The sequence below is a fragment of the Lynx canadensis genome, chromosome A1, assembly GCF_007474595.2.
Source record: "Lynx canadensis isolate LIC74 chromosome A1, mLynCan4.pri.v2, whole genome shotgun sequence".
Taxonomy (NCBI): Eukaryota; Metazoa; Chordata; class Mammalia; order Carnivora; family Felidae; genus Lynx; species Lynx canadensis.
In genome coordinates this window covers 160,591,928-160,610,375 of record NC_044303.2, presented here as the reverse complement: position 1 = coordinate 160,610,375, position 18,448 = coordinate 160,591,928, and the positions used below count along the sequence as shown (strand labels likewise).

General features: G+C 33.7%; 1 protein-coding gene across 3 annotated transcripts in view; it reads left to right on the top strand.

The window, feature by feature from the left end:
* The window catches only part of CHD1 (chromodomain helicase DNA binding protein 1), a 77,725-nt gene that overhangs the window by 34,031 nt on the left and 25,246 nt on the right, over positions 1 to 18,448 (top strand). For all 3 annotated transcript variants that reach the window (XM_030325563.1, XM_030325571.1, XM_030325581.1), the window contains exons 11-22: positions 478 to 605; positions 1,359 to 1,575; positions 2,263 to 2,352; positions 3,419 to 3,609; positions 4,325 to 4,513; positions 6,234 to 6,396; positions 7,472 to 7,624; positions 10,459 to 10,530; positions 10,983 to 11,132; positions 17,419 to 17,567; positions 17,955 to 18,051; positions 18,160 to 18,255. In XM_030325563.1, coding sequence (XP_030181423.1) covers positions 478 to 605; positions 1,359 to 1,575; positions 2,263 to 2,352; positions 3,419 to 3,609; positions 4,325 to 4,513; positions 6,234 to 6,396; positions 7,472 to 7,624; positions 10,459 to 10,530; positions 10,983 to 11,132; positions 17,419 to 17,567; positions 17,955 to 18,051; positions 18,160 to 18,255 — 1,695 coding nt within the window. The remainder of the gene's footprint in view (positions 1 to 477; positions 606 to 1,358; positions 1,576 to 2,262; positions 2,353 to 3,418; positions 3,610 to 4,324; positions 4,514 to 6,233; positions 6,397 to 7,471; positions 7,625 to 10,458; positions 10,531 to 10,982; positions 11,133 to 17,418; positions 17,568 to 17,954; positions 18,052 to 18,159; positions 18,256 to 18,448) is intronic.

Here is an 18,448-nt window from a genome sequence, read left to right as displayed (position 1 = left end):
TTGCTTTAATATAGGATGTTTATACTTAAAGTGATTATTAGCAATAGTTTTGAGGATCTATATGCTAGTAAAACTTGTTTTCTTATTATAAGATTGAATTAAGTTGATAATGGTAATTAAGAAATCAGAAATTTAAGCCAGTTGTATGGTTTATTTCTGGGTCAGGGCTGCAGCAGCAGTTAATTGAATGAATTTAACATAGGTTTTGTTTGTGAACTATGTGAGACCCCAGGTATTTCAGTCAGAACTTACTTCTATCATTTTTTGTCCAAAAAGGGCAAAATATTTCACTATACTTTGTTACAGTAATAGAAAACAGTCTTTCGATGAATCCTGAGATACATCTTGAGTCATGGAATTTCTGATTTTGATGATTTGAGATGAAATGTCAAAATTTATGGTAAAAGCTGAGATTTTCATGTTTTAAAATAATTTCCCACATTTAATGGTTCTTATTAACACTTATTTCTACTAAAGGTATTAAAACAAAGGCCAAGATTTGTAGCCCTAAAGAAGCAGCCATCCTACATTGGAGGACATGAGAGTTTAGAATTAAGAGATTATCAACTGAATGGTTTAAATTGGCTTGCTCATTCTTGGTGCAAGTAAGTATATTTTGAATTATCTGTTTAATTTGAGAGCATACGAATTTTACAAGTAGAGGATTTGGAAAAGATTTCCACCAACATGAAGGATAAAGACTGGTTTTTATATGCAGGTTTTCAAATTTCCTTAGTATATAAATAATACTTATTATATACTAAGAAGAAGATCCAGTGGAGTTTGAGGTTTAACCTGTTTGCTGCAGCACTCCATATTGAATTTAAAATCAGCATACATATATATATTTCTATCCTACAGTCCTGGACTCTTTCTCTTCCAGTTATTTCTAATATTTAGGCCTCTTCCCCTGCCCCCCCCCCCCGGCCCCGCCCTGTGTTTCTTGTTCTATTCTTGGCAATATAGGTAACCCTAGGGTGCAGATTTTTTGTATTTAAATTTTACTGTAGCTATAGTTTATCCTGCTGTATATTTTCTTTCTGCTAATTTTTTTACTTATTTAATATGTCTGGACTCTATCACTTGTAGATTGTGTTCTTGGCTGCATAACTGATTAAAAATAATACGTTAATCTTTAAGCTTCTTTTGTACTAAAATGGTAAACTTTGTCTACTTAAACTATTACAAAGGCCTTTATTTACATTTATTATTTATAGGTAATAAAAGTGGTGTATTGTTTGTATACCTGTCAGATTTATTTTAACTGTTCATATAAATTTGTACATAGGTTATGTAAAAAAGTTTCTTTACAAATTTGAATCTTTATTGCATACGTAATTTTTGTTTTTACTTTGTAGAGGAAATAGTTGCATACTTGCTGATGAAATGGGCCTTGGAAAAACAATACAGACGATCTCATTTCTGAACTATTTGTTTCATGAGCATCAATTATATGGACCTTTTCTGTTAGTGGTACCACTCTCCACTCTTACTTCCTGGCAAAGGGAAATTCAGACATGGGCTTCTCAGATGAATGCTGTGGTCTATTTAGGTGACATTAACAGCAGAAATATGGTAAGTTGTTTCTCCACAAATTTAGAAATCTAGATATACTTGTCTTTCAGGATAGGTATTGTATGTGTCTTTGTAGTCTTAATTTTTAGAGTAAAACTTGCCACAAGCAAGTGCTCAATACGTGTTTAATTGGCTGAATACTAAAAGTCAATTTTCAGTTGAGTGTTACTTTATGAAATAATTTTTTCTCCTAATTTGTTGTGGAAAATTTCAGATACACATGAAAGCAGACAGAAGAGTATAATAAACCTCCATGTTACTCATCTCCAGCTTCACAGTTTTAATGCATTGCCAGTTTTGTTTCCTCCCAGATATTGTGAAGCAAACCTGAATATCATTTCATCCATAAATGCCATGTTATTAAATGAATTAATCACTTACGTTTTGTTAAATGAGAACTTCCTTTAGTGGAAAATGTGTAAGAAAAATATATCTGCTATTTTTTGTAGGTTTTGATATGCTGTGGCATTTACATTTTATTTATAAGTAAGATTAGTGCAGCTTGTTAGGCATTGTTAAGAATAAAATGATTTTTAACAAAAATTTAAATAAAATAATTAAAATGATTTTATTACATAAACATATACATTGTTTTTTGTGTATTTTGAGATTTTATTTTAGATATTCAAGTACAAGTATACTTTTCATAATGATTATCTTAAAATTATCTTTAAAATTTCTTGATAGATAAGAACTCATGAATGGATGCATCCCCAGACCAAACGGTTAAAATTTAATATACTTTTAACAACTTATGAAATTTTATTGAAGGATAAGGTATGTATTACCTATGGTTTTCTGTTTGGTGTATATCCATTTTTCCTTTACCATGTGTTGTGGATAGGATGAGAAGATAACTTAAATCAGGGGTCAGCAGACTACATCCTGTGGGTCAGATCTGGTTTATTTTTTATGACCTTTGAATTAAGAATATTGTTTACATTTTTAGTGGGTGTAAAAACCAAAGAATATGCAGCACAGGTCACCACACATTTGTCTGCACAAGCTAAAATACTTCATGTGAGTCTTTACAGGAAAAGTTTGCCAACCGCTGACTTACATGCAACGAGTTTGGCATAGTGCTTTGATTTGTAAGGTCTTTGAAAGAAGAGGAGAATACCTAAAAGGATTAAGCTACCCATGGATGAAGCATTGTACTAAATGCTTGATAGATGTTGTCTTATTTAATTCTTTATAGTTAATATGTCAAGTAATTCTAATCTATTATGTAAGATCCTGCTGTCATCTCTACTTTATTGGAAAGAAAAATCATGTCTCAAAGTGGTTATTGAACTTGTCTCTTGGATCGTACAACCACTAAATAGTAGAATCTGGCCTGTCTCTGTTTTAAGTCAGAGACCCATATTTATATACACAGATCCACAGTGTTTAAAGGTCATACAGTGAATTATTCCTACACTTGGAGTAAAGACACTTCCAAATTTATATCTTACTTTCTCCAAATTGACACTAATAGAAGCTTCTGCTGCTCTTCGGCTAAAAATCTTTTGTAAAAATCTTTTGTAAAAATTTTTAAATGATAACTATTTTAAATGACAGTTATCATTTAAATTTTTTAATTTTTTTTCTCTCTCTTTTTTTTTTTTTAGAATGTGTATGCTATTATGCTCTGTTTTCCAGTGGGTGAATTAGTCATGGAGGGAACTTTATTTTGCATGTTGAGTTACTTGATTTGAAGATTCCAATAAATCTTGAAATAATACGTAGTTTTTATCTGAAAACAAGACAAAAGCATGTTCTCAATTTTAATTTGCCTCAGTTTAATAATTTGAATTTCACTTTTCTCTTAAAACATTAACTGTGTTCTTCTGTTCATTTTAAGGCATTCCTTGGAGGTCTGAATTGGGCGTTTATAGGTGTAGATGAAGCACATCGATTAAAGAATGATGACTCTCTTCTGTATAAAACTTTAATAGACTTTAAATCCAATCACCGTCTCCTTATTACTGGAACTCCTCTACAGAACTCCCTTAAAGAGCTGTGGTCTTTGCTACATTTCATTATGCCAGAAAAGTAAGATAAGTTAGGATATGAAATTTTAATGTTAGTTTTGAATGTTAAGCTTAGCAAGAAAACATTAGTATAGGTAGTAATAAGGTCTGTAAGAAGTATTAATTGTCCTTGAACATTAAATTACAGATTTTTAAGAAGGAAAAAAAAGGGGGGGCGATGCAGCATTTCACATTTCTAATATTTTAACTTTTCAAATTTGTAAATAATAAGCTTGAGTCATGTGTAATAAATTACAACAGTTGATTCTGCCCATGTTCAAAATATACTTTGCTTGAAAAACAAACAGTATCATTCTTAGTACTTAATATTAGCAATAACAACAGTAATAAGGTACTGGTAATCCCTTTTTCTAAATGGGGAAAACTAGACTAGATAAGGATAAATAACTTGTTCAAGGTCACAAAATTGCTCTCTTTCAATAGATTCAGAACTTTAATATATTCTTTGAGAAATATTTTAGTGACAATTCTGTACTTGAAAATATTTTATTTAATATCTTTAACTCCAGGAGAATCCTAATTTTCATAAAATAACCTATTTTTCACCTTTATGTAGATATAAGATGGGTTTCTTGGGAAGGATAGTCCTTAGAAGTGACTAATGTTAGCTAGTCTTTTCCTGAAAGTCTATATTTTGCTTATATGTGACTACCATGAAAATTTTCATATGCAGTATGACTTTTTCAGTGATTTTTCCATTTTCTTAAATTTTTAAGGTTTTCTTCCTGGGAAGATTTTGAAGAAGAACATGGAAAAGGCAGAGAATATGGTTATGCAAGCCTCCACAAGGAGCTTGAACCATTTCTGTTACGCAGAGTTAAAAAAGATGTGGAAAAATCTCTTCCTGCCAAGGTTGAGCAGATTTTAAGAATGGAAATGAGTGCTTTACAGAAACAGTATTACAAGTAAGCTGTAAACAGAGCACATGTTCTGGACCTTTAATTCTAAATAATCCCCCTATCCTTGTCTCATGGAGGTGCTGTCTCTCCTCCCAGTAGGGTCTTAGAGCAATAACAATTCTTGAATATTAAAATAGGTTTATATTATGACATATTGAAGCAAAGAGAGATCAACTTGTCCAAGATAATGGGTAACCTAAGATTAATTAAATCATCATTAATTGCATTTGTCTACTTTATGCTCTTTTAACATACATAGGGTTTCTGTTAAATATTAGTTAATACTGACTACTTAAGTGTTAGTGATACTAAGGCATTATTATATAATTATGATAGTTACATAATTGACAGAGGTAGAGGCCAGAAAAAGAAAGTTTTAGGACACACCCTCTCTTTTCCCTCATGTGGAAGAATATTAATTGCACTTTAGATAAATTATATATGTTGGAGCACCTGGATGGCTCAGTTAAGCATCCGACTCTGGCTCAGGTCATGAACTCTCAGTTTGTGAGTTTGAGCCCCACGTCAGGCTTTGTGCTGACAGCTGGGAGCCAGGAGCCAGCTTCAGATTCTCTGCCCCTCCCCTTGCTCATGCTCTGTCTCTCATTCTCAAAAATAAACATTAAAAAAAAATTATGTATGTCAGAACTATACATAATGTTTCAAAGAATCAAAAAGAGAATATCTATCCTAATATCTGTTTAAACATTTAATTGCATAAAATCCATGGCTACCTGCATTTGGATTTTCAGAAATTTATGGTAAAACTGTAAGTGCCATACATTAAAAAAAAAAACATTCATTGCATGAATTTTAGGTTTGTATTATGGAAAATCTCAAGCATATACAAAAAGAGGATGACATAATAAACCCCCAACACTCAGCTTTGTTTTCAATTCAGATAGCCAGTCTTATTTTATCTCTAGACATTCCCATTTCCTATCATTTTGAGGCGAATCAGAGATAAATTATTCCAAGTTCCTTCAAAGACTAACCTTATAAAAATGAAGAAAATAAAAGGTGGTAGAAGACAAAGTACATCATAATGAGAGGAAATGTTACATAAATAGTTTGGAGTAATAAAATCTACCTATAATTTTTCTACAAGTTGTAATTGTATTGTGTTAACTGTAATTTAGAGAAGGCATTGTGGTTAAACCAGGTATGCTCATGAGGTTTTTTTATAAGTCTACATATTGGTTGCCTAATATACTAAGATTTGTTGGAAGGTTAATATAGATAATAGTTAACCATTAAAAAAATTTTTCTTTAATGTTTATTTTTGAGAGAGAGAGGGGGGACAGAGCGTGAGTGGGGGAAGGGCAAAGAGAGAAGGAGACAGTGTCAAACAGGCTCCAGGCTCTGAGCTGTCAGTACAGAGCCCGATGCGGGGCTTGAACTCACGAACCATGAGGTCATGACCTGAGCTGAAGTCAGACGCTTCACTGAGCCACCCGGGTGCCCCGATAGTTAACCATTTTGAAGTAACTTTGGGGGGAAAAGGATTAATACACTATACTCACTATGTTACATTAAGCCTTTACTGTATATTGATCGGATTCTCAGTCTTATGAACAAAGTTCATGAGTCTTCTGAACGATGTTTGGACAGAAACAGTTTTGCTTTGGTGCTTGATTTTTTTTTTTTTTTTTTTTATGGTTTTAGAATTCATCCTGGTAATTGTTCTGCTAACCATCATTTTCATGGTATTTTTTTCTTTAAACAGATGGATATTAACTAGGAATTACAAAGCCCTCAGCAAAGGTTCCAAGGGCAGTACCTCAGGCTTTTTGAACATTATGATGGAGCTAAAGAAATGTTGTAACCATTGCTACCTCATTAAACCACCAGATAATAATGAATTCTATAATAAACAGGAGGCCTTACAAGTAAGGATTTTTACTTTGTAGTCAAGCAAAATTCTAGAAATGTTTATTTCAGTTATAACTGAAAATGGCATGATGCTTTAATATATTGGTTAGAAGTTTTCTTTGGTTATGGTATATTAAATAATGGTGTTAATTATTTTCTTTGTCTTTATTAAAAAAGCCTTCAGAATTATAATTCATACAATTATTTTGATCATTTTTCTAAAAATGGATTTGTATGGACTACCAAGAGTTATCCAGGAGAAATCCCTTAGTATATTCTTAAATGACAAAAATTCACATTATGATGCTGAATTTGTGATATGGCAAATGATAGTTTTTTAATAAATATATGTATATTTTAATGTTTCTTTTTTTTTGAGTGAGAAAGACACCGCACGAGTGTGGGAGGGGCAGGGAAAGAGGGAGACACATAATCTCAAGCAGGCTCCAGGCTCTGAGCTCTCGGCACAGAGCCTGACCTGGGGCTTGAACCCACGGACCACAAGATCATGACCCCAGCTGAAGTCGGATGCTTAACCCGTTGAACCACCCAGGCACCCCAAATGATAGTCTTAAGAAAGGCATCTTGAGCTTAGAGTTTACACTTCCTATTGCTTCTGGTAGACAGATGAGGTGTAAAGAGGGCCACAATTGCCATTCAACCATAGTAGTGCTTTAAAAGAGCTAGGTTCAGTGGCTGATACATATAAATTAAAATCTGTTTTCTTTTAACCTTTAGCTGCTTAGTTGCTGCTGCTTTCAATGTATTGTTTTTCAGCTGAGATTTTTGGAGAAGTGGTGTAATAACTAGCAAATATAGTGAAACACGCCCCCCCTTTCCCCAAAACACAATGAAAATCTAGGTGCTAAATGGCAAGGAAAATTTTAGCTTAAATCGTAGATAAAAATGATCCTAGAAAAGGTTCTAGAAAATTTTGGAAACTGAAATAAACTTTTTCAACATTATAAAAATACAAAATCTCAATTTTCAATAATTAAAGAAGCTAAAGTTTTAAGTGGGGCATTTGTTTCATTTGGTTGATTCTTTGCACATGCTCACATGCTCTAACCATTGTAATTTATTGTTTCCTAGCACTTAATCCGTAGTAGCGGAAAATTGATTCTTCTTGACAAACTGTTAATTCGCCTAAGAGAACGAGGCAATAGAGTTCTTATTTTTTCTCAAATGGTGCGGATGTTAGACATACTTGCAGAATATTTGAAATACCGTCAATTCCCCTTTCAAGTAAGCGTTTCATTTTTTCCTTTTTGTTGACAAATTTCATCGGATCTTTACAAAATTACCTGTGAAATTCTTGTGTAAATGAAGTATAGATTTTTTAATAAACTGTATTTTCAAGATAATATATCTGTTTTAAACATTTCTATTTGTCATTATTCCCTTTTTTCTTCTTGACCTTATATTTAGCAGCAAAGTAATTTTTCTATTCTCTAGTCTTTATTTTAATTTTGTATTTCTTTTCTGTGCTCAAATGTAAATGGGCAGCCTTATGAGTTAGGCTTTATTTTGAGGAAGGGAGAGAGGGCAGCCTTTGTGAATGTTACCAGGACTGCTGCAGATTCTTTTGCAGTGAAGGGGAGGGTGTGCTTTTCCTGTGCTCACCACCCCCCCCCCTCCGACCCCTGTCTCCCTCCTTTCTCTGCAAGCAAAAACAGCTCCCTGCCCTCCGCAGCTTCTCTCACCACCAGTTCACCTCTCCGTGCCATGTACCTGCTGAGTTCTGTAGTTCAGGTTGTGCAGATTGTTGTGTTAATCCTTAAATCAGTTTTCTAGGTGTGCAGGATGGTTTAGTGTTGATCTGGGTGTATTTCATGGATGCGAGACGCAAAAAAAAAAAACTATGCTGTTCCCTCAACGACTTTTTATTCAGTGCCTGCTGTGTGTCAGCCAATATCAGGGCTGTTACAGATTCTGAAGAATAATGTTCTATAATTATTCTAATGTATAGTTTACCGAATAAAACTTTTTAGATGACTTTAGGGAAGGTATTAAAGACCAAAATGAGCTTATATTCCATCTATTCAGTGTTTATGTTGAAATCTATTCAGTGTAATTAAAGCTAGTATGAATGAGTGTTTAATGTTAGAGTCAGGTGCTAGTTTCAGTACTTTTCTAATAATTTATTTAATCCTTATTTAATCCTTTCTTGAACAGTGCCTAGAACATAGCGAACATTCACATAGCTAGTAAATGATGAATGTTAGTGCAGGCAATAAAATAGAAGTAGAATTATAATGATGAATCTCAACAGACATCATTTGAGGGACGGGTCTTTGGTGATATGAACGTGATTGAGAAATATATGGTCATTTAGGCTAGGGAAAAATATAGAAAAAGTACTATTGTTTGATTTTCTTAACGTCTTTATTGAGATGTGATTTCTATTCCATGCAATTAATTCATCCATTTAAAGTGTACAATTCAGTGATTTTTAATATATTCACAGAGTTGGGCAGCCATCGACACAATAAATTTTAGAATGTTTTTATGACCTCAAAAAGAAACAGTACCCTATAACTATCACCCTGTTTCCTTTCCACCCCTCTATCCTTACCCCAATCCTGTGTTGGTTTGTTTTTAGACAAATTATTGTGTCTACATGGTCAAACAAAACAAATAGTAAACAAGTGCTGGTAATTAGTTCTCTGCCCCTACTCCCTTCTCATTCCAGTATTATTTCCCAGAGAAAAGTATTTTTAACATTCTTTTAGTTTAGATCTTGCCTTAATAAATGATATACACTGGGTTTTCTTTTTTTGTTCTGTTTGTTTTTTTTAATTTATTTATTTTGAAAGAGAGAGAGTGAGCAGCAGAGGGGCAGAGAGAGGGAGAGAATCCGCGGCAGGCTCCGTGCTGTCAGCACAGAGCCTGATGTGGGACTCAAAGTCATTAATCATGAGATCATGACTTGAACCTAAATGAAGGGTCGGATGCTTAACCGACCGAGCCACCCTCCCTGGTGCCCTGATATGCCACTGTTTTTAAGAAGTTTTTACTGATAGTAATTTTTAGTGAAAATGAAACCAGTAGCACATTTAAATTTTTAAAAAATGTTTATTTATTTTGAGAGAGAGAGAGAGTGAGAACTGGGGAGGGACAAAGAGAAGGAGAGAGAATCCTAAGCAGACTCCACTCTACGTGGAGCCCATTCAGGGGATAGGGGCGGCTGGATCTCAGAACTGCAGGATTACTACCTGAGCCCAACTGAGCCCCCAGGCACCCTAAAATTTTTTTTTTAATTTTGGACATCAGCTAATGTTTAGTAAGCACTCAATATATATGCCAGACACTGTGTTAAGTGTTTTACTTTGTTCTCTCACTGAATCCTCTGAATTTTATGAAGAAAGTACTATTATGTTCATTACCTAAGAAAGAAACTGACAAGATGAAAAGTCCGATCGCTTGCCCAAGGCACCCATGGATATTGAAGATACTCAGATTTGGGCTTTTTGACTCAAATCAGTGACTTTGAAACTTTAATCAGGGGCTTTGCTGTACCTCTTTTCTCAGAGTTTCTGATTTCAGTAGATTCAGTAGATCTGGGATGGGGCTCAAAAATTTGCATTTCTGAGTTCTCAGGTGACAACGATGTTGTTGGTCCACTAACTACACTGGACTTCACCACTGTTTTTAAAACTGTGGACTGTAACCTGTTAATGGATCTGGGAATCAATTTAATAGGTTGTACCAACATTTTGAAAAAATGAAATTTTAATATATGAGGCCATATCATGATACATGTGTCATGTAACTTGCTTTGGATGTACAGTTGTGTACTCATTCACATGTAAAATATATTTCTTACAGTGAGACTCATACACAATGATAGCCAATGCTATTTACTATTATTATCTGGGAAAATAGTCCTAACGGTTAAGAGCACAGACTCTATAGACAGAATGCTTGGGCATTGTTTTCTTGACTAATAAGTACCTTCTACTCTTATAGTCTTAACGAAAGTAATGCCGCATTTTCTTACTTAACTTCATAATTGATTTTAATACCTTTTTAAATATTTGATTCTGTTATGTGAAGTATTTTAATGTGTTTTATTTTAGAGATTAGATGGATCAATAAAAGGGGAGCTGAGAAAACAAGCACTAGATCATTTTAATGCTGAAGGATCAGAGGTATGAATGCTTTTAAAACTAAATAATTTTAGTCATAATTTTAGTAAATTATTTTTGTCATTATTGGTTTTTTAAAAAAAGTCTTATTAGCTAGTTTTACTTTCTAAATGAGGTTTTAAAATCAGTATTTTATGTTAATCTGGAGAATTTTGCCTTATCAATACTGTTTCAGCATAGAACAGTTAATTTGCTTCTAAATAAATTATCCCATTTTCATTTAAAATTCATTGTAGATTTGGTGTTCATTATTTCCATGTATATTTGTATTTTGGAATCCTGTTGATTGATTTTGCTAGAGGTTTTTGTATTTTATTAGTATTTTTAAAACTCTTTCAGTTTTATTGGTAAAATACTTTTAAATTCAAAAAACCAGTTGTAAAATTCTCTTGCTGATTATTCATATTCACGGTTCAGAAGAATTTAAAGTTGAGCCTATTTATAATTTCTTACAGGATTTCTGCTTTTTGCTTTCCACAAGAGCTGGAGGTCTAGGAATTAATTTAGCCTCTGCTGATACTGTTGTTATATTTGATTCCGATTGGAATCCACAAAATGATCTTCAGGCACAGGCTAGAGCTCATCGAATTGGGCAGAAGAAACAGGTATTTTTTATTTTGTTTATTTTGCTTTTAGAATCTTTTTTTATGATTAGTGTTTGGAAGTGATTTTGGTTTATTCTCCTGGAAACCTCATTGGAACACAGTCATGTTGCTCTTTAACATGTAAAATACTAAGGAACAAAGATTTACCAAAATCACCTGTAAGGTTTGACAGAATTGAGGTAACTATGCCAAAATAGGATCATGCCCTCTCTTTTAGTCAGAGTGTTTACAACTGTAGAGTACAGTGTTTTTCATTCAATACATAAACCTTAAAATGTATTTACTTAATTTTAACTATTGGGATTTTGCTTAGTATATTACTACCTTTTTGTTAGCCTATATTTTATCCATTTGCCTATAAAATTCTTTATGCAAACAAGCCATTCTAAATTTGTAGTTTTTGTATTGCTCTCAGTAATAGGCCTTGAGAAAAACCATCTGTCATCATTCTGATGTGTTTGTTGTATTTTAATTGATTTACCACCATCTAGGGCAGTGCTTCTCAAAGTTCTTTAATGCAGAAGATACGAACAAGTAGCACAGAAGGACTTCACACATTTATATTACCCTTTAAAAATTTCATATTTTCTATTTAAAAATGTATCCATCATTTTAAACTAAAAAAGTATTTTACCCAAATAATTCTCATAAAACTATTTCATTGGGAATATAGTACACTTCTTTCTGTAATGTTTTAATACTCTGGAACGATGTTGTGCACCCTTAAGTGAAATCTTGTATTTAGAGTAGTAGTTCTTAACATCATCGGACCCAGTGACCCCTCTTTACAACAACTCTTTTTAGCAGCCCCTCTTCCTTGAATTGGATACATTAATTTGGAAGGTAATTTTAATGTCCTAACACCAATTTAGGTTTAAAAAAAAAACAGAGTTCTTTTTAAATATATATATCTATATATTTTTTACACTTTTATTAATTTATTTTTTATTTATTTAATTTATTTTTAAAATTTACATCCAAGTTAGTTACCTTATAGTGCAACAATGATTCAGGAGCAGATTCCTTACTACCCGTTACCCTTTTAGCCTACCCCCCCCCCCACCCCTGCAGTAACCCTCTGTTTGTTCTCCGTATTTAAGAGTCTCTTATGTTTTGTACCCCTCCCTATTGTTATATATTTTTGCTTCCCTTCCCTTATGTTCATCTGTTTTGTATCTTAAAGTCCTCAGATGAAGTCATATATTTGTCTTTGACTAATTTTGCTTAGCATAATACCCTCTGGTTCTATCCATGTAGTTACAAATGGCAAGATTTCATTCTTTTTGATTGCCGAGTAACACTCCATTGTGTATATGTACCACATCTTCTTTATCCATTCATCCATCAGTGGACATTTGGGCTCTTGCCCTACTTTGGCTGTTGTTGATAGTGCTGCTATAAACATTGGGGTGCATGTGCCTCTTCAAAACAGCATACCCGTATCCCTTGGATAAATACCTAGTAGTGCAATTGGTGGGTCATGGTAGTTCTGTTTTTAATTTTTTGAGGAACCTCCATATTGTTGTCCAGAGTGGCTGCACCAGTTTACATTCCCGCGCTGCACCAGTTTACATTCCCGCCAGCAGTGCAAAAGAGATCCTCTCTCTCTCCGCATCCTCGCCAGCATCTATTGTTGCCTGAGTTGTTAATGTTAGCCATTCTGACAGGTGTGAGATGGTATCTCATTGTGGTTTTGATTTGTATTTCCCTGATGATGAGTGATGTGGAGCATTTTTTCATGTGTCGTTTGGCCATCTGGATGTTTTCTTTGAAGAAATGTCTGTTCATGTCTTTTGCCCATTTTGTCACTGGATTATTTGTTTTTTGGGTGTTGAGTTTGATAAGTTCTTTATATAGATTTTGGATACCAACCCTTTATCTGGTATGTCATTTGCAAATATCTTTTCCCTATTCCATTGGTTGCCTTTTAGTTTTGCTGATTGTTTCCTTTGCTGTGCAGAGCTTCTTATTTTGATGAGGTTCCAGTAGTTCATTTTTACTTTTGTTTCCCTTGCCTCTGGAGACGTGTTGAGTAAGAAGTTGCTGCGGCCAAGGTCAAAGGTTTTTGCCTGCTTTCTCCTCGAGGATATTCATGACTCCCTGTCTTACATTTAGGTCTTTCATCCATTTTGAGTTTATTTTTGTGTGTGGTGTAGGAAAGTGGTCCAGGTTCATTTTTCTGCATTTCGCTGTCCAGTTTTCCCAGTGCCACTTGTGAAGAGACTGTCTTTATTCCATTGGGTATTCTTTCTGCTTTGTCAAAGATTAGTTGGCCATACGTTTGTAGATCCATTTCTGGGTTCTCTATTCTGTCCTTTGATTGGAGTGTCTGTTTTTGTTACAGTACTGTACTGTCTTGATGATAACAGCTTTGTAATACAGCTTGAAGTCCAGGATTGTGATGCCTCCTGCTTTGGTTTTCTTTTTCAAGATTGCTTTGGCTATTCAGGGTCTTTTCTGGTTGCATACAAATTTTAGGATTGTTTTCTACCTCTGTGAAGAATGCTGGTGTTATTTTGATAGGGGTTGCATTGAATATGTAGATTGCCTTGGGTAGTATTGACATTTTAACAATATTTGTTCTTCCTACCCAGGAGCATGGAATATTTCTTCAGTTTTTTGTGTCTTCTTCAATTTCTTTCATAAGCTTTCTATAGTTTTCAGTATATACATTTTTCACCTCTTTGGTTCGGTTTATTCCTAGGTATTTATGGGTTTTGTTGGAATTGTAAATGGGATTAATTCCTTGATTTCTCTTCCTGGTGTTTCATTATTGGTGTATGGGAATGCAACCGATTTCTGTGCATTGATTTTTACATCCTTCAGCTCTCCTGAATTCATGTATCAGTTCTAGCAGTTTTTTTGGTGGAATCTTTTGAGGTTTCCATATAGAGTGTCATGTCATCTGCCAAGAGTGAAAGTTTGACCTCCTCCTGGCCGATTTGGATGCCTTTTATTTCTTTGTGTTGTCTGATTGCTGAGGCTAAGACTTCCAATACTATACTGAATAACAGTGGTGAGAGTGGACATCCCTGTCTTGTTCTTGACCTTAGGGGGTAAGCTCTCAGTTTTTCCTTCTTGAGGATGATATTAGTGTTGGGTCTTTCATATATGCCTTTTATGATTTTGAGATAGGATCCTTCTATCGCTACTCTCTTGAGGGTTTTTATCAAGAAAGAAAGTTGTATTTTGTCAAATGCTTTCTCTCCTCCATTTGTTGAGAGGATCATGTGGTTCTTGTTCTTTCTTCTATTGATGTGATGAATCACATTGATTGTTTTGTGGATATTGAACCAGCCCTGCATCCCAGGTATAAATCCCACTTGATTGTGGTGAATAATTTTTTTAATGTACTGTTAGATCCAGTTGGCCAATTTCTTGTTGAGGATTTTTGCATCCATGTTCATCAGGGAAATTGGTCTATATTTCTCCTTCTTATTTTTTTTTTTTTTTTTTTTTCTTCAACGTTTATTTATTTTTGGGACAGAGAGAGACAGAGCATGAACGGGGGAGGGGCAGAGAGAGAGGGAGACACAGAATCGGAAACAGGCTCCAGGCTCTGAGCCATCAGCCCAGAGCCCGACGCGGGGCTCGAACTCACGGACCGCGAGATCGTGACCTGGCTGACGTCGGACGCTTAACCGACTGCGCCACCCAGGCGCCCCTATATTTCTCCTTCTTGGTGGGGTCTTTGTGTGGTTTTAGAATCAGGGTAATGCTGGCTTCATAGAAAGATCTTGGAAGTTTTCCTTCCATTTCTATTTTTTGGAACAGCTTCAAGAGAGTAGGTGTTAACTCTTCCTTAAATGTGTTTGGTAGAATTCCCCTGGGAAGCCGTCTGGCCCTGTACTCTTGTTTTTTGGGGGGAGTTTTTTGATTACTAATTGGATTTCTTTACTGGTTATGGGTCTGTTCAAATTTTCTATTTCTTCCCGTTTCAGTTTTGGTAGTTTTTATGTTTCTAGGAATTTGTCCATTTCATCCAGATTGTCCATTTTATTGGCGTATAACTGCTCATAATATTCTCTTATTGTTTGTATTTCTGCTGTGTTGGTTGTGATCTCTCTTTCCATTCTTGATTTTATTTATTTGGGTCCTTTCCTTTTTCTTTGTGATCAGACTGGCTAGGGGTTTATCAATTTCATTAATTCTTTCAAAGAACCAGCTTCTGGTTTCATTGGATCTGTTCTAATGTGTTTTTTTGTTTGTTTGTTTTTTGGTTTTGATAGCATTGATTTCTGCTCTAATCTTCATTATTTCCCGTCTTCTGCTGGTTTTGGGTTTTATTGGCTGTTCTTTTTCCAGCTCTTTAAGGTGTAAGATTAGGTTGTGTATCTGAGACCTTTCTTCCTTCTTTAGGAAGGCCTGGATTCTACATACTAATAATTTATCTGCACGTTATAAAGAGAGGGAAACTTGAAGTAGGAATAACATGCCAATATAAATTACAGATTGTCATAGAGGAGATGGTGAGAAAATAAGATAATTTCACAAGTGAGCTGGGCCTAATGTAGATGTGAATACTCAAAATAGACCTCTTTTATGAATGAGATGGGGAATAGTGATTAATTGCACTAAATAGCAGATACCTCCTATATCGAAATCCTCGACCATGGCTGAACTCGCATTCTGTTTATACTTCTCAAACAACTACTTAAAGACTATTTAAAGGCCACCATATTTTCTAATAGGTGATAGAAAATAGAGGGTATTAGAAGAACCAGTTAGGCAAGATACTGTAGAAAGTTGTGTGGTAGACCTCTGGGAAGAATATCTGAATAAGATGGCAAAATAATAACATGTATTTCTAACCATTATGTTACAAAACTGCATAAAAACAAATGTGATATAAATATGAATGTTTTAAAATATGATTTAATACATTATTTTACATTTGTTTAATACATTATTTAATAACATTTAAAATATAAATGAATATATAAATACATTTTTATTAATGATTTTGAGATGTTTTTAATTATTTCATTATTGATGCACTATGGTAAGATTCCTGTGCTTTTGTACCTGCTCTTTTTTGTTTTTATGTAAATTCCAATTAACATACATTGTATTATTAGTTTCAGGTGTATAATATAGTGTGATTCACCACTTCCATACAGCACCCAGTGCTGATCACAAGTGCACTGCTTAGTACCCATCACCTATTTAACCCATCTCCCCTCCCCTTTCCCCTCTGGTAATCATGACTTTATTCTCTGTAGTTAAGAGTCTGTTTGTTTGTTTCTCTCTTTTTTTCCTCAGTGATCATTTGTTTTGTTTTTTAAATTCCACATATGAGTGAAATCATATGCATGTACCTGCTCTTTTTTTTACTAGTATTTGGTTCTAAATCTGACACAGGTGTTTCATATTTCTTGTTAAGTATTTCCATGCAAGAACTACAAAATGAGTATAGATGAGCAATACAGGTGAGCTTTATTTGTGACACCAATACTATACACATTTGGAGATGATAACTTTGGCAGAGATCCAAATAAAACAGTATCTAGTTATCTGCTGATTCATGCAATAGTTGCAGTGCTGAAAAAAACTATAATGTTCATTTAAACTTATTTACATTAAAATAGAGGGTGAATTGAGACTCAAGATAATTTAAAAAGTTTTGAAAAATCATTTGAAAGAAAAGACTCAGGATAGGTTTTCTTTGTGTCTGAAGGTACAGTTTAGTGCAGAGGGTCTAGTGTCCCAGGTCACTGTGCTCTTAAGTACTCGTAAGCCCACCTAATCATTGCAAAAGCTACAATGTTCCTATAAATTTTCAAAATATCCCTTTGGGTGCTATTTGATATAGAACTGCTAACCTTGAGAAATAGGGCAAATTACTGCACATCAATTTTTGTGTATTTTGGAAGTCTTCGTTTTATGGCAGGATTTCATCATTAACCTGGGGTATGGTTCATAGAATTTTGAACTATGTGGAGTATTGAAACATTAATTAGAATTAAGGAAACAGGTAGAAATTGTTATAAATTTACCACTTTTTTTCCTTCTCAGCTAAAAGATAAAAATTACTGTTATCCCTTTAAAAAAATAAAAAGCAAATAAAATCTGTTCAAAATGCAAGAAGTACACAACCATAAAATACTTTTTAAATTGAAGAAATTTAGCTTTTATATATATTGTTATATATTTTTTAATTTTCATTTTGACTAGTGAAAATTTCACATAGTATGAGTTTCACTTTATGTACAGTATTTGGGTATTTCGCATTAGCAAAACAAATACTTTTTGCTACATTGTATTTTCATTGTGTGTATCTTTACAGGTGAATATTTATCGTCTAGTTACTAAGGGATCAGTTGAAGAGGATATTCTTGAAAGGGCCAAAAAGAAGATGGTTTTAGATCATCTTGTGATTCAGAGAATGGACACAACTGGGAAGACAGTACTACATACAGGTTCTGCCCCGTCAAGGTAGTTACCTTAATATATTTTTAAAAAGTCATTTTATAATCGTACTGTACTCATTTTCCTGAAATATTACATGCTATAAGCAGATCTTTGAAGTACTATGTTTAGTATTGTGATTTTTTTAAAGCATTGGAGTAATTTCTAGTCAAAGGCACACGTTCATTACTGGTTTTTATCACTCAAATTTTGTTAAGTCTTGGGAGAAATTCCTTTAATTTCCAGGTTTCAAGTACTTTACTTTTAAAATAAGTAAACTAAAAATATTTCACCTAACTCTGTCGAATAACTTCCATAGAGTTGACTGTGTCAATAATTAATAAAAGTGCAACATAAATGTTAAATTGTTAACTGTTAGTAGTATTAAGCTTTTTTTGTTTTTCTTGGTTTTAGTTCTACTCCTTTCAATAAAGAAGAATTATCAGCTATCTTAAAGTTTGGTGCTGAGGAACTTTTTAAGGAACCTGAAGGAGAGGAACAAGAACCCCAGGTTAAAAAATATATATATATATGACATTTCTTTAAACTATAAGCATAAGGCATATTTACTTTAAAATATATTAAAGTATACTTAATAAAGATTTCTTTCTAATTACAGGAAATGGATATAGATGAAATCTTGAAGAGGGCTGAAACTCATGAAAATGAACCAGGCCCTTTAACTGTAGGAGACGAATTGCTTTCCCAGTTCAAGGTAGATTTTCTTTCTTTTTTATTTTTCTTTGTAATTATTTCAGTTGATAGTGATTATTTTTTTGTCATTATGTGTTTTCTTAAAACCTCTTTAAGCACAATCAGCAAGATCATTTCTTAACATTTTTGTTTTAAAATTTGGTATGGTGTATGAAAACTTTTCTCCCTTATACTGACAAAGCAGTAGCAGCTTG